The sequence below is a fragment of the Physeter macrocephalus genome, chromosome 8, assembly GCF_002837175.3.
Source record: "Physeter macrocephalus isolate SW-GA chromosome 8, ASM283717v5, whole genome shotgun sequence".
In the NCBI taxonomy this organism is placed as follows: domain Eukaryota; kingdom Metazoa; phylum Chordata; class Mammalia; order Artiodactyla; family Physeteridae; genus Physeter; species Physeter macrocephalus.
This window is the reverse complement of record NC_041221.1, coordinates 42595819-42620477: the sequence shown is the minus strand read 5'-3', so window position 1 is coordinate 42620477 and position 24659 is coordinate 42595819. Positions and strand designations below refer to the sequence as shown.

The following is a 24659-nucleotide window of genomic DNA, read 5'->3' as shown; positions in this document are numbered from 1 at the left end:
TATGGGGATATATTTATATGTATAGCTGATTCACTTTGTTATAAAGCAGAAACTAACACACCATTGTAAAGCAATTATACTCCAATAAAGATGTTAAAAAAATATATATAATGAAGTTTACATGTACCATAGGTTGTCACATGTGTTGTACCCATAATATATTAACAGAGCATTGATGTCAGAGGCAGTTCTTTGATTTTTTAAAGTAGCAATGATACTATTTATTTTTTTATTTTTTATTTTTTTTGTGGTATGCGGGCCTCCCTCTGCTGTGGCCTCTCCCGTTGCGGAGCACAGGCTCCGGACGCGCAGGCTCAGCGGCCATGGCTCACGGGCCCAGCCGCTCCGCGGCATGTGGGATCCTCCCAGACCGGGGCGCGAACCCGGTTCCCCTGCATCGGCAGGCGGACGCGCAACCACTGCGCCACCAGGGAAGCCCACTATTTATTTTTAAAGGGTTAAAATTCCCTTGTAATTATCTTACAAGGTTATTATGAGGATTAAATAAGAATGTGCTTGAGGGTACTAGGAGAGTACCCTCGAAATAGAAAAAAAAACAACCCTCAAGCTTTCTCCCCACTAGATCTCAGGATGCCTCTAGCTTTGATGATTACATTGACTATGATTATACCACTCGACTGCAGAGATATACATTTCAACTTCATACCTACAGAAAGGTAGCAGATTTAATTAATGAATAAAACAAAACAAATGGGCACCCAAAGAGAATATGCCACCTTCCTGGATTCAAGATGAGAAGAAAACTCCCTAAAATTACTGCAAACCTAACAGCTGAGAAGACAGTTGGAAAGGCATGTGCCTGGAGCACTTCGTTTTCAAAAATCAGGTTTGCCCAGGACACCAAGGAGGATTTGAGAACACACTCTGGTCTTACCATCAGAATAGGAGCAGTGGAAGAGAAAACAATAAAGAGAACACGATGAACACGATGTTAGCTGAAGGAAGAGAGCTAAGTCCTTAGAAGAAAAGATGAGATCTTAGATGACAGACTGGACAGACAGAAGGGGAGAGGAGATTGTGAGGTCAAGGGTAGCACGGTGTATAAGGAAAAGAGATGTGCCAGCTCCTGACTACTACTCTGAAAATGGGCGTCACAAAAGTGGGAGACACTGGTTAGTCCTAGTTTAGAGAGGGTGAGTGGGACCTAAGGAAATCCAACTGAGGAAGGGAGGCAAAACCACAGAGAACACAATGCAATGACTCCCCCCTGGGGATCCCAGGCCCAGAGAACAATGAGAGATGTGATTTATAAACTGCAGAGGAAGAGTTTGAGCAAGAGGGCCTGGAACGGCTGTACCAAGAGGGGCCTGATCGTCTGGACAGATTCAAAGGGGAGGGGGGAGGAAGACCAGGAAGAGTAAACACATTTCTGGGTAAATTTTAAAGGGACAGAGATTTTTTTTTTTTCCCCCAACAGCAGTGGCCTGGGAAATAAATGAAATTAGGACTATAAAGAAGCGAACAGGCATCCCAAAGGGGAGCCAGGCAGGGTGGTAGTAAGCCAGAACTTGATGTTGGTCTGATGGGAGAATATTTCCTGGGTGGAATTAGCCAACTCAGAGGTGGTGGTGGTCAAGATGCACTAGAACCATAGATACTTTAGTAAACAGAAGGCTCACTGATTCTATCTCTTTCACAACGATGGGCCCCACGCAACAGAATCTATTTCTTTTCTTTTTGTTCTTTTTTTTTTTAATACAACAGAATCTAGAAGAGTATTTTAGAAAAAAAAAAAATCTGAGTCAGAAAGCAAAGGAGAAGTAAAAATGGCACACTGATCCAGCAAGCAGGGCCATGAAAGAAGAAAGGAGTCTTTCACAGAAAGAAGAAAGGCTAAACAGAAACGTAAGTGAGTCTTTCCCAAAGGAGGCAGATGTGAACCACTAGAGGCAGATCCAATTACTGCCCCCCACCCCCCGCAAACATAGCAGAAAGCAGTGCTACTCGACCCCTGGAATATTCAAAACCTGAGGAAAAACAAATCTCATGGAGCAGGTGGCAGAGGTATTAGCCTTTGCCAGCTCATTAGGACAGAAGCTTCAGAATCCTTGACAGCAGGTTTGGTTCATGAATCTGCAGAGGGTGTTTTTCCAGATGAGTAAACTGGGGAGGAGAGACGCAGCTTCCTCCAGGCTAAGCACGTCTATGCCAAGAGGCAGTGGAGATGGAAAAGGAGGCCCAGGACTGAAAATGTCTGCTCTTGAGAACTGGAACCTCTGGCAGAGGTACAGTCCACACCCAACGCAGTACATCAGGGAGGCCTTCGCTTTCATCTCAAAGTGTAAATGCAAATCAAGAAGCTTTTGAATAGAAATGAAAAGCACTTTAAGTAGGACCAGGTTGATTTTCCTCCACCCAGACTGGGAGGTAGATTCTTGCCACTGGGTTTAAATTCATGGTCATAGACTCCAAACAACTGCTACAGACTGACTGGCATCTTTTTAAGAAAAGCCAAGAATATTTTTTACCATCAACCCTCTTTTACTTGCTATTACTGAGTCTGTGCTATAGCCTTGGGAGACCGTTCTCCATGGGTCTCTCCCATTTCTGTGTGGCTTGCGAACAGGGGCATAGGCTGTTTCTACTCTGGATTATCTATCTTTTCAAGGATGTTGGATGAACAGCCTTGAAGGTTAGAGATAGTGTCTCAGAAGGAAGGGCCTGGTTTGTTCACTGTCCAGTATAATCATGTCTCTTTCTGGAGCAAAGGGCCATCAAGTTTGCTTCTAGCCCATCATAAAAGATTCACGTTGCCTACGTTCAGGGTTCCCAGGTGTGAAGCAAATCCACTGTGTATGCATCTATCTGAGGCCCTCTACTTCACTTCCATAGGCGGGGGGAGTGGGAATTATGCAAACAGGAAGCTCTAAACTGAGACTGAATCCTAAACTGGGATTAGAGAAAGCCAAAAGGTACTTGCTGTGCCATGAGGAATAAAGCCATTTGTCTCTGACCCGGGAATCTCATGTCTTCTACCAGCATCCATGAAACTGTAGTGTAAAAACCTCAGACTGGGCTTCTCTGGTGGCTCAGTGGTTGAGAGTCCGCCTGCCGATGCAGGGGACACGGGTTCGTGCCCCGGTCCGGGAAGATCCCACGTGCCGCGGAGCGGCTGGGCCCGTGAGCCATGGCCGCTGAGCCTGCGCTCCGCAACGGGAGAGGCCACAACAGTGAGAGGCCCGGGTACCGCAAAAAAACAAAACAAAAAACCTCAGACTTTTCTCAGTTCTTGACGGGGTCTTTGGCAAAATTTAAAAAGACCCTGGGAACAAAATTTTGCCTGGGACAACTGTCCAGGGGTAGGAATTGGTTCGTTTTTTTACATGTCAAGGGTGCGGCGCCAAGGACTTGAGACCATTATGGGTCCATTTACTCTTTGTTCATTTACATTTCACTAAAAAGTAAAGCACACAAGAGACATGCTGTTGAACAAATTCAACTTTCTTGGCGCTGAAACAGCCATATTTGTTACAGTAGAAGACAGCCCAGTCTGCAGATGGCGAACAGGAACCATCTCCACCCAGCACCCAGCATCAAGTACCTCATTTTTCTAAGATGGAACAAAACAAGAAATCGGAATGATCAAAGGAGGCCATTAAGTACTTTGGTTTTTAACTCAAAAGGTCAAGGAAATTTAAGTTTGGATGTGAATTGTTTTAGATTTGAACATCTTTGGATTATGACTTGCAAAGGGATTCGAATTTGCTGGTATTTTAATTGTTTGAATATCATTATTATGTTGACATTTTATCTCATTGCAGAACCTCTGAAAAGCTGCACTGGACAATGTGGCTAGAAATAATTTTGGATGAAAAACAGCATAGGGATTGAGTTTTAGCTTCTGGCAAATTTTAGTCCTCTGGAGCTGGGGAGCAAACCATCATTACCCATGAGACAGGCCCCCTGGGTCCAAACTAAAACTCTAGTACTTAGAAATGTCCTATAACTGCTGTCCAAAGCATTTATGAGATCTCCTTGAACACACTGTGACTAATATAATGCTTAACTCCTAAGCATCAGCTGTCTTTCTCAGCTAATTCTTGAAGCCTTACAAACAAACCATGCAAAGTATGGCTTTTATCTCCAACTATTTCCATTGAGCAAGAACATCTGATCCCAAGGAAAACTGCAGGAGGACTGGTTGCACCCAGCTCATGCCATGTTTTTACGGTTCCCAACACTTGAAAAAAAAAAAAAAAAAATCTGCAGATGTGACAGAAGACATCCAAGCTCCAAATCCCTAGGAAGCCATGTTGGCTCAGTCCCCTGGTCAGTATCTACAGCACAGGGGAGGGTGGTGATTTCTCTATCGTGCTTCAGTCACACTAAGCTTATTTTTAGGCTTCCAGAGGAAGCTCATTTTCCAAATCTCTGGGGCAAATGTTCGAGTGACCAAAGGAGAACCAGATGGCCATCAGAGGCCAGCGCTGGGAATGAATAACCATTCAGAAAAAGGGAATGGGAACAACAATAAATCAGCCTAAAGTAGCAAGAAGCCTGTGAGCTGACTGCAGAAATTAAAACACAAATCTCCCGCTACGCTAGACTCACTGCTTTCCAACCAAGAGACTAACTCAGGACTGAAGAAGAAAACAGTAAAACTGAAAAGTAAAACTCCCCTCCTCTCCTCCCCGCAGCATGCTCTGGTCCACGCAGAGCGTCAGATGCAGCTGGGGAAGCAGCAGGTGATGTCAACTGAGGTGCTCAGGCTGTGGCTTCGCAAATGAAATAATACTGTCCCTGTTCTATCTGAGCCCATTTCCCGTTTTCTCCCGTTTATCATCCCCAAACAATGTGAACAGGCTTAACACACTTTGTTGGTGATTACTTGGATGATTTTTTTTTTTTTTTTTTTTTTTTTTTTTTTGCGGTACGCGGGCCTCTCACTGTTGTGGCCTCTCCCGTTGCGGAGCACAGGCTCCGGACGCGCAGGCTCAGCGGCCACGGCTCACGGGCCCAGCCGCTCCGCGGCATGTGGGATCTTCCCGGACCGGGGCACGAACCCGTGTCCCCTGCATCGGCAGACGGACTCTCAACCACTGTGCCACCAGGGAAGCCCCTACTTGGATGATTTTTATGCATACAAATTAAGTAGATCCCTTGGTCCTTCAGAAAGGTGAGGCAAAGAAATCACCTTTAGGGACTTCCCTGGTGGTCCAGTGGTTGAGACTCCACGCTCCCAATGCAGGGGGCCACGGGTTCGGTCCCTGGTCGGGGAACTAGATCCCACATGCATGCTGAAACTATAAGGTCCTATGAGCCGCAACTAAGACCCAGGGTAGCCAAAACCACTGCGCCACCAGGGAAGCCCCTACTTGGATGATTTTTATGCATACAAATTAAGTAGATCCCTTGGTCCTTCAGAAAGGTGAGGCAAAGAAATCACCTTTAAGGGTGCAGAAATGTAATCAGTCATTGGCCCACATCTGCCCCTCCTGTGGTGCGTTTGTATGTGTCACCCTCCCAAGGAGAGGACAGTATCCTCAAGGGACTCTCAGTTCATCAAAAATCACAGGAGATACAGATGCAAGAAGGAGAATCTGCACATGTCCCTCCTTGGTATCAATTTCAAATTGGGCAAGGCAAGTCCAGACATTCTCTACAAAGCAGGGAGCTCTCACCCTCGCCATGTTCCCGTGACCTAGTGAGAAGACCGGGGTTTGGAGTTCTTCTTTGGGGTTGTGGGCTGGCTAGTGAAGGCAGACCCTTGGGTCATTTCTCAGCAGGAGCCGGCTGTCTGCTCGCCTTGGACACGTCTCCGGGAGCAGCAGGCCTGTGATATGCTTAGTCCTAAATTCTAGAACGATAAAATGCAAGTTGTGTGTATATATGTTGGAAAACCGCAAGACACACAAAATGTAGACGTGGGAGCGCTATCAAAACAAAAGGAAAGGCATGCAAAAGACCTAAGAAGTAAACAGGAAGATTGGCAGGAAAGAAAATAAGAGATGAACTATCTGAGGTGCCTTAATACAGCCGCTGAGTCAAATCCAATTCAGCAATAATGGTAAACAGGTCAGATTTTTCCAGCACCTTTTTTCTATGCAAACATTTTAAGGAAGTTTTACACGATACTATGGCTTATTGTAACAGAAAAAGACTTCTAACTGGACACGCCATTTAGGCAGATTTTAGATAAACAGTAACCGGTTATGTTGAGGACATTGTGGTGAAGTTTTGGTCTGCTGCTAAGTTCCAGGCAGTACCCTAAGAGCATCTGCTGCCTTTTCCAGCTCAACACAAGCTGTACTCTGAGTTCTTTATTTTCCAAGAGTGGCGATGAGTTCACACTGATTTGCTGGTATATGTTTCCAAGGTCATGTACTTCTTGAAGAATTGGACTGGAAAGCTGAGATGTGTTCTGTGGAGCCCACGGGGGAAGTAGTAATAGGGGAGGTGGTCCCAGGCTCACACATGATCTCCCACAGCAGGTGTCGGAAAACTGCTGCCTGGGGGCCAGATCTGGCCCCATACCTGTCGTTGTAAAGTTTTACTGGAACACAGTCACGCCCATCAGTTTCCTTATTGCCTATGACTGCTTTTGCACTGCAGAGGCAGAGGTGAATGGCTGCAATGGGGACTGTTTGGCCAGCAAAGCCTGAAATATTTATGATCTGGCTTTTACAACTGCTGACCTCTCATCTACAGGAATAACTCATACCCTAGCTCCATCCATCGCCCCACCTCCATCCCTATCCAAAATCATTGGGAACAAGCTGAAGAATTTTAAGAAACATAACTTTATGAGTTGAAGGGAAAGTACTGACAAGTAGAGACATTTTAAGGAAGCTACTACCGGAGACAAGGCTTACTGTTCTACCACAGTATTTCCTCTAAAAACATGTGTCACCCAAGCTTTTGTGATTTCATCTTTAGGTTTCATTTAAAAATGATCCTGATAAGAAACTCATTTGAAGGCTTCCCCGCTGGCGCAGTGGTTAAGAATCCGCCTGCCAATGCAGGGGACATGTGTTCGATCCCTGGTCTGGGAAGATCCCACATGCCACGGAGCAACTAAGCCCGTGCACCACAACTACTGAGCCTGCACTCTAGAGCCCGCGAGCCACAACTACTGAGTCTGCGTGCCACAACTACTGAAGCCCGTGCACCTAGAGCCCGTGCTCCGCAACAAGAGAAGCCACCGCAATGAGAAGCCCGCGCACCGCAACGAAGAGTAGCCCCCGCTCGCCGTAACTAGGGAAAGCCCGTGTGCAGCAGCAAAGACCCAATGCAGCCAAAAATAAATAAATTAATGAAAAAAAATCACATACTTTGCTAAGTGTCATAGGGTTATTGGCCACCATTTGACCTGGTTTAATCGCATTGTTTTGTTAACAAACATATGGCTTAGAAGAGATGGAAAGGGTTTTTTGTGTTTTTTGGTCTTTGTTGTTGTTGGTGGTGGTGGCAGTGGTGGGAAAAGGGGAGAAAATGGCTTGGAGAAGAAGAAAGGAGAGGTTTCTGGGGAGGATGCAACCTCTTAGGGGAGAGGGGAGAGAATGGGTGCCTCAGTGTGGGGTTTAGAACAGTATGAGGATACTGGGCTCCAGGAAAGCTGGGGAGAGAGGGTCCAACAAGTAAGGAGGAGCTGATGACAAGAGGCTGGAGGGTTCAAAGGTAAACAAAATCCCCCTCAAAATACTGCTTAGGATCAGTCCTGCCTTCAGAGAAAAAACAGGGGTTGGGGGAGGAGGAAACTTACTCCTTGGTGGTAACCAAGGAGCCCTGCTTGCAGAACCCGGCTCTCCAGGCAGCCGGCTGGCCCTGCTCCCTTCCTCCATCGACGCGTCAGACTGCTTCCTGCCTTTCCACCCTCTGGGCCCCTCTCCTTCAGTCCAGGCTCTGCTGACTTCTCCGTGGAGCTATAGCAAACACCTCCACCTCCATCTGCCTTTCTTCAGCCCAGCTCTTCCTCTGCCTTACTGCTTGAGGAACCTTAAAACAAAAACTCTGACCCTGTAACTCAACTTTAAAATCATCAGCGAGTACCTAGCTTGTAAAATAAGTCATAGTTTTTTAGCGTGGAACTAAAAGCATGGGCTGGACATTTGCACTTAACTATTTGTTGATCCTTGAACAAGCCTTAAAACTTCCTATTTGTGGACCACTGTACGTGTTATTTTTCCACTCCAGGGTGTCACCCACTCCTGTGGGTGTTCCTGTGGATATCCTATGGAATAGTCAAACATCACCCCATCTACTGAGCCCTCCCTGATCCCCGGATGGAATGAGACATCCCTCCTCTAGGTCAATATAGCATATGGCTCCTAAAGATTTATTATACGGAAGAGGTGAATATAAAAAGTATAGAAATAACTATCATTCATTATGGAATATAACAAATCCTGTAACAGAGGAAGACTGACTGCTACCTCTTCAAATCCCCCAAAGCACCGGGCATGGCGCTCAGCATGTAGATGGCTATGTCAAAGCTGGCTACAGTACAGTGTTGGCTAGTACTACGATTTGGTTGTGGACATCTGCAAGGCCACATTATCAGCTTCTGAGATTGTGTCTGGTGTCAGTGGGATGACTGTTAGGAAGAATTAGAGATGTCCCTTTGGGAGCTGAAGAGGGGGTGTGTGGTGCCATGCAGGCTACCTATTTGCCACCACTAGCTTAAAAGATAATTCTACAAATATTTATTAGGTAAATATGTTTGTTTCTAGGGGAAATAAATTTGAATATCAGCTTTACCAACAAATTTTTGAAAACATCTACTCCTTTATAAATCAGGAGGTACCGTTCTGATTTTTATTCTTTTTTTTTTTTTTTTTTTTGCGGTACGCGGGCCTCTCACTGCCGTGGCCTCTCCCGCTGCGGGGCACAGGCTCCGGACGCGCAGGCTCAGTTGCCATGGCTCATGGGCCCAGCCGCTCCGCGGCATGTGGGATCTTCCCGGACCAGGGCACAAACCCGTGTACCCTGCATCGGCAGGCGGACTCTCAACCACCGCGCCACCAGGGAAGCCCCGGTTCTGATTTTTAAGTTTTTTTTTAATACATCTTTATTGCAGTATAATTGCTTTACAATTTTGTGTTAGTTTCTGCTGTACAACAACGTGAATCAGCTGTATGTATACGTGTATCACCATATCCCCTCCCTCTTGCGTCTCCCTCCCTCCCACCCTCCCTATCCCACCCCTCTAGGTGGTCACAAAGCACCGAGCTGATCTCCCTGTGCTTTGCACAGCTTCCCACTAGCTATTTTACATTTGGTAGCGTATATATGTCAGTGCTACTCTTTCACTACCTCCCAGCCACCGCCCACCCCTGCCCCGTGTCCTCAAGTCCCTTCTCTACGTCTGCTTCTTTATTCCTGCTCTGCCAGTAGGTCCGTCAGTACCATTTTTCTAGATTCCATATATATGCATTAGCATACGGTATTTGTTTTTCTCTTTCTGACTTACTTCACTCTATATGACAGACTCTAGGTTCTAAAATGTGAGAAACAGACAAATGGAATTGGCAATGAGAGAAAGCCGAGACGACAGAAAGCCGGAGGGATTAGAAGAGTCTCTGAGGAATGAGGGGCTTCAGAATTTCGAGAGTCAGGAATAGAAGGAAGGATATCCCAAGTTAAGAAGTAAGAGGAAGAACCAGAAGGGAGAGGCATGGATTTCTTTTTTCTGCAAACATCACTCACTGAGCTAAATCAGTACTTATGTAAAAAGCGAGGCAAGCAAAAGCAAGCAAACAAAAAGCTAGACAAGCAAACACAGTTACAATAGGGGGTGGGTGAGGAGAATTCTATTCATTTTAAATAGCTCTACTTCTTTGAGAAATTTCTGCCCTGGATTCCAGAGGGGATCTTCTGATCTCTCATATTTTGCTGTGTTTTTATTTCCAGGCTCTGGACTACCACGTTGCATACAATGTGGTGAAAAAGAAAAAACAAACAAACAAAAAAACAAACCAAAACCCCTTCAAATGTTCCACTTCTCATGAAGTCTTCAGGTCAGGTGTGCTTTTCTCTAGCATACATTGCCTATTTGTCTAATTCATCTATGCACTGTCAAAGTGATTTTCCTAAAAAAAGACCAAAACCCCAGCACGATAACTGGAATTGAAACTAAGTGGAGATATCCTGTTTCTCTTAAGAGAGTGAGACTCTGACTGTGTATCAGCACCATCTCCATGTAAAGTCTCCAAAAACACATACATCTCAAGGATTTCTGTTACCTTAAAGGCTTAGCAAAGCTCATAAATGAATAAGATATATTACCTAAGGTATATGCTGCACAAATGAGTCACATAATCCTGTTTCTTCCCCCCGTGTAATGGCCATCATTTTGTCTATTTCAGTTCCATCTCTGCACTGCCACCTTCCTTCAATCTTAATATGTTCTACTTTACATTTCGATGGGCAGACCACAGACTTCAACTCCCAGTGGACATATACAACTAAATTAATAAGGATGATATTTATAAGAGGAAAATTCATAACAAGGGGCAGGGCTAAAAGGCATCTTGTAATACTGTGATGGAATACCCGAAGACTGGAACCAACTTACCTGAAGTGATAAAGTCACTTCATGACCACTATGGTGTCAGTTTCATCAAAGAAGTTAATGTGGAGGCAAAGAAACTTGATTACGTGCCCTTGTAGTCCATATTTTATTTCCACTGAAATGTGAAGGAATTTTTCAAATCCAAAAAAATGATAATAAAGTTGACCGCATACTAAGGGGATTTCTTTAAACTGTATTTCCTACGGCTCCATCCCGTGATGTCAACCTTTATAGATCGTGTAGCCATCAGGCACTCCCAATACAGATGCGTAATGTATAACTCTATGCTACTGTACTAATGTACACATACACTATAAAACACAAAACAATGTAAAATGAGATAAAAATCTATACAAGTTCTAATACTTTCTGCCCACACTGCAAGGGACTATCTGACTCCGCCCATAGATTACAATATTTGCTTTCCTATGCAAATCACTTGAGCTGCTTACTTCCTTGAGAACTGCAAACTGCTCGGATGAAAATGCAGCACAAAGCCAGGTAGCGAGTTGGAACAGGCCCCAGAAAATGTACCAGGGGAATAAGCCTAATTCAAACCTCAGCAGTTTTTCCGGGCAATGCATCCAGGCCAAATAATTTTTCTTACCTTATTTTCCCCCCACCTATTTAAATAATCACTTCATCTCCTTAAGTATGAAACCAAATCAAACAGAAAAACCACCCCTGAGTTTAAATCTTATTTTCTTAGACTAACGATCCTTGCAGAACTGTCTGTCTTATCTCGCTCCGGCAGTTCCACATACTGCCACGAGCTTCACGCGGCCTCTTTGACGTGGCCTGAGTTACCTAAAGAGTTGCTTAAGGAACATCTAAATGCATCGAGATCTACGCAGGGAAGTCTAAGGTGCTGAGGGGAAGGAGAGGGTAGTTCACAGCCTTGGGACAGTGGAGAGAAAAATATACAACCCGTGGGAATTATGGACCAGTATGAATTCCTGCCTGCCTTGGGTTGGTGGTGGAAATAATACAGCTTCTGCAATAACCACACCAGTCTATATACCGGGAACTTATGTCTGCGAAGGCAATGAGAGCCAAGGTGTGCAAGCAAGTCTGTGTTCACAAAGGATGCAGAAGGGGCTCGGGGCTCTGTGCTTCCAAGTTCCCCACAAGCAGCACAACCACCATAGCTTCTCTCCCCGTGTCCCAGACTGCAGGAAGCAGGAAGGCAGCTGGGGGCCTCAAAGCTCCTCTTATCTCAAAGCCATGCATGGACTGGCCCCCCTGCCACTTTGGGTCACGTCTGGAAGCTGCCATATGGCTCACAAAGGTGTGTGGTCGAATTGGCTGCTTTCTACAGTGGCCACCATCTTTCAAAGGTTTGCTTTTTAAAACCTGGGTGGGCATCAGAATCACCTGGGAAGCTTCTGAAACTAGACCCCACTCAGATCTGCCAGAGAGGCTTTCCAGCATGGGGCCCGGCGATCGGATGACCAGCCTAAACCGTGCCCTCCCTGTGCACTTTAACATACACGAGAGCATGGAGCTACCTGCGTACATTCCTGCGTCTGCTACACACAGCCCTTCCCCTCACGTGTGTGAGATGCGTTCACCTTTTCCTTCCAGGCCCTTTTGCTTTTCCCTCGTTGCTGCCTTGGCTATTCCCCTTGACTTGTCCAGGGGAACAAGTTTGCTCTCAGCAGAGCTCAGCGATCTTCTCTCTCACCAAGGATTTCTAGCCTGTAAAACAGCAAGTATGGAGCAGCCAAGCCCCACCAAGGTTCCTGGTGGCCCTGACACTGTATATGACTATGTACCAGAACCTGCATCTTGAGACTCGAGGTTCCATGCTGTCTTCCCTGGGGCCTTTTTGGCTAGTCTTTTCACTGACATTCCACCTACTACTTCACCAACTCCCCGGGGATAGTCAATCCTTTCTTGTGGTTGATTGTTAAAAGTTCCCTTTTCAACATATGTATAAGTATAACTGATTCACTTTGCTGTAAAACAGAAACTAACACACCATTGTAAAGCAATTATACTCCAATAAAGATGTTAAAAAAAATATTAAAAAAAAAAAGTTCCGTTTTCTAAGTTCCCTTTCTAGCTGCTAGCAGCTCTGGAAGCTTAACCAAACAGAAAATAAGAAATCTACTCATTTCTTAATGAGGTGGTTCCACTGATGTCCTATTTTAAGGGAAGGGATGCTGTTCTCCCAGTGCTATACTTGGAATACTTGGAAAAATGATCTTATATACACTGATATTTGTATACCAGATGGAAACTCCCAAAAGGGAGAGGCAGATACAAACCACAAATGCCTACCATGTGCCATGCCCATTTAAAATTCGTGGTGTGCTGGGCAAGACGGGCAAGTCAATGGAAGGTAACTAAGCCTTATGATGAGGGGCATGCAGGAGCATTAAGGAGTGAGAGAGGGAACATCAACCGTCCACCTTTCTGCTCACCTGTCCAACCATCCTGTCCCCACGGATCCTCTCCTCATGGGGAGGATGACAGTAAGCAATATGTATAAATATGTCTTTACAGTCTGTGTTAAGGGTCACGAAGGAAAATACAGTATGTATTACAGGCATGAAGGATATGTGTGTCCAGGAAGACTTCCTGGAGGAGGTGAGTCCTAAAGTTAGATTAGTAGAAAGTGGAAGCCCAAGGAGAAGGAAAGACGGTTCCTGACCCACGAGCAGGCGGAGGACGTCTCTAAGCAGCGGCTGCCACTGCCCTGTGCTCAGAGGGACCCCGAGACGCAGCAGCAGAGCCCACCTGTGCCCATATGAGCAGCCTGTCTTAACACCCTCCCCTCGAGGCTTTAGTAAAGAACATTTGCTCCCCTTACAAAAAGCTCGGCGAGTCCTGAGCCAGTGTCTCTCTGCATTAATAGTTTTACTCTGTGAAGACCTGATTTTTCAGTCAGACACTGGGACCTTCCTGTTTTAACACTAATCGCAAGTTTACACTCCTGGTGCTCTCTGTTCCTCGTATTAGCCTCTAAGTTCGATTCACCAGAAAAATCTAGCTCAGGCCCCAAACAACAGACAATGCCACACTCTGACTTCACCAGCAATGGCACCCTCAGACACTTCACTGCAAGCCCTCAGTGCCCAGGCTCTTTTGGAAGCACTTAAGCGCCAACACTTCACCACGTATTCAATCCAAATAAAACACAAGAGAGCCTCTCCTTTCTCGCTGCATATAGATGAACATCTACCCCCGGGATGCTGCCTTTTCCAAAAGACTGTGATTCAGGTTCTCACACCTCAGGGTTAAGCCATCAGCAAACGAAGAATCAAACACCAACACCAGACTTACAGAATCATAAGATCCAGTTTGGCTCTTCTTTTCTCCTTTTGAGAGGTGAAGTCCTTTATTCCTTCTTAAACCCTAATAACCCCAAAGTCCTCCAAGATTTTCCAAACCAGTGATTCCAAAAACGTTAGAACTGATTCCCTTGATGCCAAAGGAAGCCGGATACAGGTCTGCTGATTGATGTGCTAAACAAAATCTTCCCAGCTGAGCTTCGACAATTGCAGATTTGGCAACAACAATCATTACTTCCATTTTTGTTTTGTTTTTGTTAAATATATAAAAAGGGAAAGACAGGTTCCTAATCACTTAAGAGGTATCACCCATTCCACATCCTGTTATATTAAAACTCTTCTTCCTCTCTTCATTTTAAAAAGAGCCACTCCCTCAGAAGGCCAGATATGTATATATATTTTTTGAAAACCTCATTTAAAAAAAGATGAACTAGATGCAAACTATTATATACAGGATGGATAAACAACAAGGTCCTACTGTATAGCACGGGCAACTGTATTCAATATCCTGTGATAAACCATAATGGAAAAAACTATGAAAAAAATGCATAGCTGAGTCTCATTGCTGTACAGCAGAAATTAACACAACATTGTAAATCAACTATACTTCAATAAAATTAATTTAAAAATAAAAAAAGATGAACTGTAATTATTTACACTTGAGAAAGGATACTCACTTTTTTCAATAGCTAATAATAATGCATGTGCCACCCATTTTACTGGAGGGCTCTAAAGTTCTCAAATGTTAGCCTTAGTCCAAATCACCGGGAAGGCTTATTAAAAAAATTTTTTTAGATGCCACCTCGGAGTTTCTGATTTAGCAGGTCTGGGGTGGGACCTGAGGATTTTTATTTCTAACAAATTTCCAGGTGATTCTGATGCTGCTGTTCTGGGGAACTTTGAGAACCACTGTTCTTCAGATAGATTTATGACTGAGAAATATGTACTGAGTATGTATTGAATACAAGGTACTTCATTGGATACTGGGGGTCCAACGAGGTATACCTGACTTCAAAAGTTTATAAATGTAAGTATTTTCTTTCTTCTCCCCAAAAAGATATGTAGCAACAAATAGATAGAAAACAGCAGGTGCTAAATGCCAGGTGAGCAGCGATTAGCAGATTTGGGAGAGCGCCAGGGAGGGCTGTATGCGCGCACATGCGTGGTGTGTGTGTGTGTGTGTGTGTGTCTGTGTCTGTGTGTGTGTGTTTAGGGCTGCCATACAAGAGGAAAGGCAGCACAGGCAGGCTGGAGCCAATGGCTCCACGTTAAGGAGTTGTGATTGTAACTTCAGCGTGATTGAGACCCACTGAAGGACTTTAAACGAAGTGACATGGTCAGATTCTCACTTAAAAATTGTCACTGCAGAGCAGAAGACTAAGTGGAGAAGAAAGCCTTGAGAAAGAATGGCCAACCGGGCGGATGGGGACACAGTCGGTATGGGGGAGGGGACTAGACTCAGCTATTTCTGAGACCAGGCGGGCAGTCATTGAGATGGGATGTCTGTGGGAGGTGGAGGGAGCTCCCTCCCTCTGAAGCCAGCCCCCGCCCCCCGCCCCCGAGATGGAGGACAATCACGCACATGCCTGTGGGATTTCCCTGTCCCATCCTTGTTCCCTTTCTCTTGCCTCCACGCCTCGCACTTGATGCTCACCACATGGTTCTATCCTAAGCGCGGCCCGAGCTCTTTGAAAGGCAAACCTCATGGCTGTTTCCTGTAGCCATGAAAACATAACTCACAAGGGCGCTCATGGCAGATCCTGAGCGTTTGTATTGCTTTTGCCCCCTAAGTGCTTGGAGCGTCCACGACTTACAGGTCCAAGAAGAGTCAGAGTGGAACTCGGCTGCAGGTTTAATCAATATCTTCTGGGAAGTAAAAGGCTTTGTGACTTAGCTGATTAAAACAGTACCAGGTTTCTTTCGTTTAAGTGGTTCGATAGTGTTTAAAAATGATAAAACAGAGTCTTGGATTGTAAACATAGAACTGAAACACTTCTTTTTCTCACTAGTTCAGCACCTCTGGAAGGCCCAGCAGGGCAGACCCCGGGCAGATTGTGAAGGTGGGAAAATGTCGTGTGCCCACTTCCTGGCCCTGCAGGGCTCTGGCTCACACCCGGGTCGTCTGGCTTGGAACCAGAGCTCAAGAGAATGGCTGACAGAGGGTGGGCGTTCAGGCAAGGGTGACGAGCCAGGGAGGAAGTCCGGTGTCCCCTCCTCCGTGATGCTTTGTGAGGGGGGGTGCAGTGGAAGGTGAGGTGGGGCCAGGTGGTGTCCGGGGTACACAGAAGGCAGAACTGACTGTCAAAGCAGGATGAGTGCTGGTTTCTCCACCAACGACAGTGGGTTTGGGATTTGCGTACGAGAGCTGGCGGTGACGTGACGGAGAAACCCAGAAGGCCGGCCCTGAAACGTGTGTACTTGTGGGGGACGATTGCTCAGTCATTTGTTTCTCCTTAAAGGAAACCTAAAATTCCCCAAATAAAGTGTGTGATGACGGAATGCACTGAAATTCCTTTGGCAAAATTGCAATAATAAGCACACACAACAATATGTGATTAATTGGCAAACTTTTAAAAGATAATGTTATTGGTGATGATGGGACCCGGGCAACTGCTGGAAGTGTAAATTAGTAAATAAGCACTTCTACTGCTACAAGCTATCTGAGCAAATAAGAAAATGGAAAATGTGCACAGAGCTACAGGGACAAACATGTTCTGTACAGAATTCTTTATAATTTTAAAAATTAAATATACATGTGACTGATGTAAATGGAATTTCTGGTAGGAAATTAGTAAAATAAATGATGGCATATCCATGTTATAAAATATTAGCCATTACAAATCATGTTTCAGAAGACCCTTTAATGACATGGGGAAATGTTCAGGATCATATCATTAAGACCATAGCAAGTTTCACAAGTATGTTAATATAAGGTCAATTAAAAATATATATGTGCTAACAACAAAAAAAATCAAGTAGAAAGGCATAGCAAAATGTTAAAGACGGCTCTCTTTGAACAGTAGGATTGTGGGTGATTTGTATTGCTGTTTGTGGGTTTTTTGGGGTCAAAAAACCCATTTATGTAGTGGAAACATTACTTTTGGAACCAGAACAACTCATTTAACTTATAATTTAAATTATAATACATTTATAAAAAACATGATAAATTTATAAAACTATAGTAAGTTTAAATTATAATTTAAATAAAAACATGTAACATGTAACACATTTAATAAATTAATGGCCCATTTATTAGACCAGTATTTAGTGTAAAAAAATTCCTAGACAAATAATTCCTTGGATTTTTTTTGGCAAGAGATTATGAATTATGAGATTAAAAAATATATGCAGACTGTAACCTCTCTACAGACTATCGTGCCCCATCACTGGCTCCGGGCTTTCTCAGAGGAGGTGCAGGTGTGTTGCGGAGTTTTCCTCTCTTTAAATCCTGAGCTTACTTAGCTCTCCATTGAAACTGGCTGAGCTGGGCAGGGCACAGCTGCCGAGCGGTGGGGTCTGTCCAGCAGGGGCGAGCTCTCCAGACTGGGGGCATGTGAGGGGAGAAGTCGTGGGCTGGAGCCGGGCTGGACAGCCATGTCCGGTTAGAAAGATGGGAATAGTGGAGTCAGGCTGGAGTTGAGAGGTCTGCTGGCTGGACCGCCACACACTCCATTCCCCTTCTGTACAGAGGGTGACTGCTGTACCAGCAGAGAACGGCGAGGGCAGGGGAGGTCACAGGGAGGAAGGGTGGGCAGACACAGAAAGACCGTGGCCTTAAAGGATGGGTGGACAATAGCGGGAGAAGAGACACATGATGCTCAGCCCGTTGCAGGCTTACCCATGGAACATCTCTGTAGGTCATTCCTACAGGGGCTGGAACGTGGATATCGCCCCATCAGCCCTCTGAGGCTGCCATGATACAGTCAGCTACGAGCCAGAGGTGCAACTGTAATGTTTATGGTGGATAAACCTAGTTAGATTTTGTTGTCATTTTTTCATTAGTTTTCAATGAATGCTTGTCCTGCTGTTTGTTTCTAAATTTATTTAGTTATTTATAACTCAGCACCAGATGTACTGGCTACATTGTAGGGATTCACTGGGAACTCGAGCCAGTCATCGCATTCCCACATCTCATGGAGTTCACAGTTGGACGAGAGAAACAGATTTTAATCAAATAGTCACAAATCTAAATGTAACAAGCAGTTCAGGGTAAAGCCATATGGTCTTGGTATGAGAGCTAAGAGATTTAATATAGATGGAATATATTCTGGAAGTTTCTCTGAGGAAGTAACACTAAAGGATCCAAAAGATGAATTGGAGACACAGACAGAGAGATCAAACGTATGGACACCAAGGGGGAAGGGTGGGGTGGGGTAAACTGGGAGATTGGGATTGACAGATACACACTATTGAGAATATGTAAAATAGATGACTAATGAGAACCTACTGTGTAGCACAGGCAACTCTACTCAACACTCTGCGGTGACTTAAATGGGAAGGAAATCCAAAAAAAGAGGGGCTATACGTATACGTATAGCTGATTCATTTTGCTGCACAGTAGAAACTAACACAACACTGTAAAGCCACTATACTGCAATAAACATTTTCTAAAAACCCAAGAAACAAAAATGAATTGGAGTCAGTCAGGCAAAGAGGATTCCAGAGAGACAGAACAGCATGTGCAAAGGTCCTATGGCAGAAAAATGTAAGGTCATCATGAAGGACTGCAGGAAGGGCGGTGAGCTTGGTGTGAGGTGAGGCCCAAGAAGCGGGCAGAGGTCAGTCAGGGGGACAGTGGAGGTCATAAGCATTAGTGTGGTCTCTATCCTTACTAAAAGTAAAATTAAGGGGAAAAAGTAAGGAAAAAGTGGCTACTGAATGGTGTCATAATACAAAGAGGCGGGAATAATCACATAGTTGTCTTTAAACTGTTTACTTTAACCCCATCCATTCAGCTCTGATTGACCTGCTTTACAGGTTAGTCTTCTGAGAAAGCTTTCCTTTGAGGGAAAAGCTGTTGGAACAGTGTTTGAAATCTACAATGGGCCTGTACAGGACCTCTGGGAAAATTACAAAAAGTACCACTTCTTCAAGATGTTTTCCTTCTTTTACTGGAAAATTGTCTTAACGTACTGATTTTGTTTGAGCAAAACTCTTTACTGCCGTATTCCAGAAAACTGTCCTCATAAACATAAAAGCCTATGATGTTTACGATGTAAATGGTGCTCCCTTAGATGTGGCACCTTTGTGCAGTCCACAACCTGCACCACCATACTCAGTGGCCCTGGAACTCCCGTGATCATAAAGAAAGGGGAAAAGTAACTTTTTCTTCCTTAAATTCAAATAGCATATCATGTAAATGGGAAACGAGATTTTTTTGTTTTGTCTTCTAAAGCAGAGGTCCCCAACCTTCTGGGCACCAGGGACCGGTTTCGTGGAAGACAAGTTTTCCTCGGACGGGAGGGGGTGGCTCAGGCAGTAATGCGAGCCACGGGAAGATAAAGCTTCGCTCGCTCGCCCGCCGCTCACCTCCTGCTGTGCGGCCCGGGTTCCTAACCTGCCGCGGACTAGTACCGGGGTTTGGGGAACCCTGTTCTAAGGCCTAATTATAAACAAGACTAATTTCCCAACGCTTACCCATGCTGACTAGGTTCAGTGCTGATGGGAAGGAGTCAGGGTTCCAAGTGGCAGAAAGAAAGCACCCTCCCCAGGGCTGGTTGGATGGGGAACAGTGGCTAACAAAGTTTTACACTAAAAATGACATATCTACCAGATCTGGGATACAAAGAGGAGACCACAGAGCCGCACTGCAACCACAGCTAACCACAAGCCCTCCCGACTCTGTGCCAGACCACGCCGGGGAGCAGCCCACGAGGGCGTGAGGCGTCACAGGCTGGGAGAGGAAGCACTATGCGCCACGGCAAAGTCCCGATTTCATGAAAACTGGGAGACACATCTATACAACTTCACCTGAATGGGTTCTGTGTTATTTTAACATTCCACTTTCAACCAGACATCTCTCAGTCTAAGTTTAAATTCACAAAGGATAGTTTTCAAACACTGTATCAAGAAGTAGCAACAAAACCCTTGTATATATTATTAGACTTCTTAGAAATTGATATACGCACTGAACTCAATACCCAATTGCTCTCGTATTTCCAGTGTCAATTCCAGTGTCAATTTTTTTTTTTCTTAAATAAAAAGTACTACCCTCACAGATTTTTCTGAATGATTCTGACAAAAAAAATAAAAAGATGCACTCGGGTCCTCTCCCATCCCGGTCTCGACCATACTATCTATATCTATCTCAAGCTTTTATCTCTGATCCTGGCACCCATGTCTTCGGGAAAACATCGCCCCAGCAGAGTAGCCCGGGAAAGCACAGGCACACTTACTGCTCCCTGGACGGAAGACGATCCGGTTCCTACGTCCTCGTCCCCGTCCGGCTCCTGGTCTTCGTTGTCGGTCCAAGAGGACACGTCCTCTACCGAACTGGTCAGATCAGGCAAACTCTTAGATGTTAGCCTGAGGAGGTCCTCTGCAGAGCTTTCCTATGGGGACACAATGAAAGGCCCACGAGTTACCCCATGATGTCAAGGTCAAGGTCAAGGAAAACCTAGCTGAGTCAACCGCGGGTGGTCACGTGCTCCCAATCCAAAGCCTGTATGGAGTGCAGGTTCCACATTTCCAGGGGTGCAAGGTTACCTCAAATGTCAGGAGTATGGACCCAATTCAAACCCAGACCATTTGTTTTTCTTGATGAATCTATGTTTCTTAGGTGAATGTTTCTATGGGCAATCTAAACTCCCTGAACTTAAGATCCTTCGATGCCCTCCCCCGTCTTACTTTCAGGATATAGTTTAAACTCCCTCACTGGCAGGCTAACATCAGAGATTTGGCCTCTGCCCAGCTCTCCAAACTCACCCCCCTCCATTCTCTCCCCTCCCTTCCATTCAAGCTGTACTGACTTTCAAACACGCCGGGCTCTCCCCTGCCCTGTTGCCTTTTCCACCAGCAGCTCCCCTGCCTAGACCACCCTTCCTCTCATGACTAAGGCCTCTCTGGACAAAGCCTGAGCATCGTCTCCTGCAAGCCTTCCCGGATCACCTCTGGAGGCATTTGCCTCTCCTTTCCCCTCTAATGTCCTCTACTGTTTATCGCCTCGCTGTCGTGTGTCTAACTTACTCATCTGTCTCCCCTGCTTGTCTGAGAGCTCCTCAAACCATGTCTACTCAGTGCAGTGTCCCCAGGCCTAGCTCAGAGCTTAAACATCCACCATGTCCTCCTCTCCCTCACTGCTCATCTCACAGGCCCCTGGTCATTAGAAAGAGAATAGATTGTCTAGTGAATCACAATGTCCAAGTGGAGACTGATAATGTCTCTGCAACGAAAGCAGCCCTTGAACAACTTTTAAAGGTCAACAAAAACACATGGAATCAGACTCCATTAAGATTAGACTCCAAAGGGGGTTTCAGCAACACAGCCCTTCCTTCCTACACACAAATAAGGTCAGGATGGGTTGAGGGATGCAGGCGAGATCAGTGAGACCACGTGACGATCCCAAGGACAAGTGAGACACACACAGGAGCCGAGAGATCTCCTGGGAAATGACACAGCACGCGAGGCCAGGGGCCGGGGCTACAGGGCTGATCTGAGGCCAGAAAAAAGGAGCAATGTGTCCTCTCCTCGTTCCCCCATCCCAGCAATTTCTACAAGGAAGGAAACACGTGGAGAGTTTTGATCATCATATTCCTTGGGGGTTGACAGAGAAGAGAATAACAAAAAAATACCCATCTTATACAAGGGACGTTACAAACTACGACTGAGCTGGCACCTGGTGACAATGTCGTTTGTTACTAGTTTGATGCAGTTTCCACCTTCAAGGCACCTGAAGCTCATTCATTTTAGATCAGTAATTTGTGAACACCATACTTTTAGACCTTGCCTGAGGAAGGGAAAAAGAGTAATTAATGAGAAAGTGAGCTGAGTCCTCTTCTGTGATGTCAATTCTGCTCAGCTATTAATAGAAAGCTTCAAAAAAGTGCAAGTCCCAACTGCTGAGTAAATTTCACAACAGCCACAGGATGGAATACTCTGCCGCCATAAAAAATGATGCTCTAGAAATTTATTTCCTGGTGTGGAAAGAGTTCTTATAGTATGTTACTTACCGAAAAAGCAGGTTAAAAATAATATGTAAGAACCGTATTAACAACAGATGTAATAATAAACTGGATACAATACTGTGTGATAACCATAAAGGAGCACATTTCTCCAAGGGCTCCCTGTGACCAACTACATTCTTCAGAACCCTTCAGAGTTCCCTGAATCTTCCGAACATCCCGTGAAGCAGTTATTGATCCTCATTGTACAAGTCAGACTTCGAGAGATGTAGTAACTTGCTCAAGATACACAGCTTTTAAAGGGCTGTGCTGGCACCTGAATCCTGGTGGGACTGCCTCCAGGTGCACTGCCTCCTTGTGTTTGATTCCATTTAAAAGACAACGTGCGTGTATTTGCACACACACATATGCGTTCCTGTCTGGAAGGACACACCAGTTAGTGGATAGTTAACTGTTGGCGGTGTTACAAACATTTTATCTTCTTTTTCTTCTCTATATTTTTTCTGGGCTTTCTACATTAGATATAATGAATACATATTTCTTGTTAATAAAAACCAACAGCGAAACAAAAAAGAGAGAGAGCACGAGAGGAAGCTGTATTGCTATGCATGTACTTCTAGGAATATCAGAACGAACTTGGATATTCTGAGTTTATTCATTCAAGAAAAACTTTCTAAGCTCCTCTGTATACACAAATGACATATGTGTGTGGAAACGTGAGACACCCTCTCCAGAAGAAAGTAATTGCTGTATCTCCAAAACAATGCCTGAAAGTTTTGTGACAAGGTGACGATTACCTGCAATAATGAATTTAGATTTTTTATTACTCCTTATATTCAGTAAGTCAAAAGTTCTTCTTCTTTTCTCCCTCCCTTCAAATATAAAGACAGGAACAAAGCCTGTGGATGACTTGGTCTTGTGGGATGAAGAAGAGGAACAGATGCCCAGAGGTGCCTAAAGAGTGACCTCTTTTTTCTCCTCCATGGATGAGCACCTTGGATGGTGTAGATTAAGATCAGGAACCAACAGCAGGCAGCTGCCGTAACAGCGTACTGCCTAGCTGTAAATGGAGCAAATGGGAAGGAGTGAAAGGGGTCGCAACTCTGAGGACTGGGTCAGCCTTAGGGCCACAGCTCAGGACAGCTGGCCAAGAGTCAACGGATTGAAAACCAGAATGGACACCTGTTCCTCAGCTCTGGATGCTGCTCAGCCCTACAGAGACCCCAGCAAATGTCCCTAAATGTCCAAGCCTCTGGTAGGAACACATTACCTTTTTCTAATACCATTGACTCTGGTGTCCTTTATATCTCATGCGACTAAGGGGCAGCATGAAACTCTGAAGTCCAATGAACCCAGGATGAAACTTGCTTCTGTCACCCCGCTACTTGTGTGACCTCTGGGCAAATTAGTTAACCTCTTAGATTTTAGCTTCATCCTCTGAATAAAATGAACGAATGGCTCTCCCATGGGATTTAAGAATTAAATGAGATAGTAGGTACGAATTGCCTGGCACCCAGTGGAACCCAATACATGTGAGTGTCTTTCTTCCTTCAAGTCAGTGAGTGAAAATATTGGTCAGGCTCCAAAATCTGTTTTCAAAAATCTCATGTGTGCCCCTTAATTACCCATGAGTGGCCCCTTTTTGTTTTTATTTTATAGTTTCTTTGTGTAGTACGTTTGCGGATAATGGCTGACATTGAAGAGACTTCTCTTCCTCATTTTCCAACTAGCAGGACAAAGAAGTCAGCACAGAAATAAAGGTTTGGGGGACATGGTATACCACCTGTGCAGAACCCCTGCGTTCTTAAGCTGCAGGCTGTGGGGAGGTGGGCCGTGCAAACACAGGACCGTGTGGTGTGTGTGTGTGTGTGTGTGTGTGTGTGTGTGTGTAAGAACTAATAATGCTTTCCAAACTCCCACCACATCTGGCCAAATGTGGAATTTTTTTCTCCTTCCCTCACAGCCTTTCCCTCCTTGTGGGATTCACCAGGCTGACCAAGAACAGCCCTAGCTTTGCTCCTTCCCCACCCCTAGGGAGGGGATGCCCCACGGCACCTCTGGGAGGGGAGGAGGGGGCCTGTGGATGGAGAGTGTCTCAACTCCTGCCTCCAGGGCCTCAGTGTCAGCTCTTCCTGCGAAGTCTTTGACAAGGCTCTATATTCTGGTTGGAAGCCTAAGGGTCCAGGTCAGGGACTTGGGGTAAACGGTATAAAGGGAGGAAAGCCGATTTTTCAGATGGCTCAAAAAACTCTTCTCATCCATTTATTAAACACTCCCCAGATAGGCAACAGACCGTGCAATCTGAGAAAGAAAATATATAAAAACCTGTAGATGCTGGGTTCAAAAATCGCACCAGGGATAACCGGGGGAAATCAGCCATCCTGTCAAGAGAGTATTGCTGCAAAGGGTTAAGGACTGCGGGGGGGCCTCACACCTGTTCTCCCCTCGGCGAGCACTGGGATAAGCCCGTGGCTCCACTGCACAAGCCCCCGAGTCCTGTGGGCCCCGCCCTCGTCTCAGCAGCAGCAGCTCACCAGACGGCGGAGCGGATCCCAGACAGCCCAGCTCCTCCCCTCTCGCCACACAGCTGGGGCATCCTGCAGCCTCTACCCAGTTCTCTAAGGCTCGTGAGACCCCGGCGAGAAAGCAGAGGGGGGCCCCGGACCTCAGCACTACTTTTACACGCTCCGGGCGTGGGGGGTGAAAGAAGCC

The 24659-nt window shown here is 45.4% G+C and overlaps 1 protein-coding gene across 1 annotated transcript in view; it reads right to left on the bottom strand.

Annotated features, from left to right (window-relative positions):
• Window positions 1–24659, bottom strand: part of PDZD2 (PDZ domain containing 2) — a 404981-nt gene that overhangs the window by 73519 nt on the left and 306803 nt on the right. The window contains exon 6 of the mRNA XM_024121943.3: window positions 20223–20378. Coding sequence (XP_023977711.1) covers window positions 20223–20378 — 156 coding nt within the window. The remainder of the gene's footprint in view (window positions 1–20222; window positions 20379–24659) is intronic.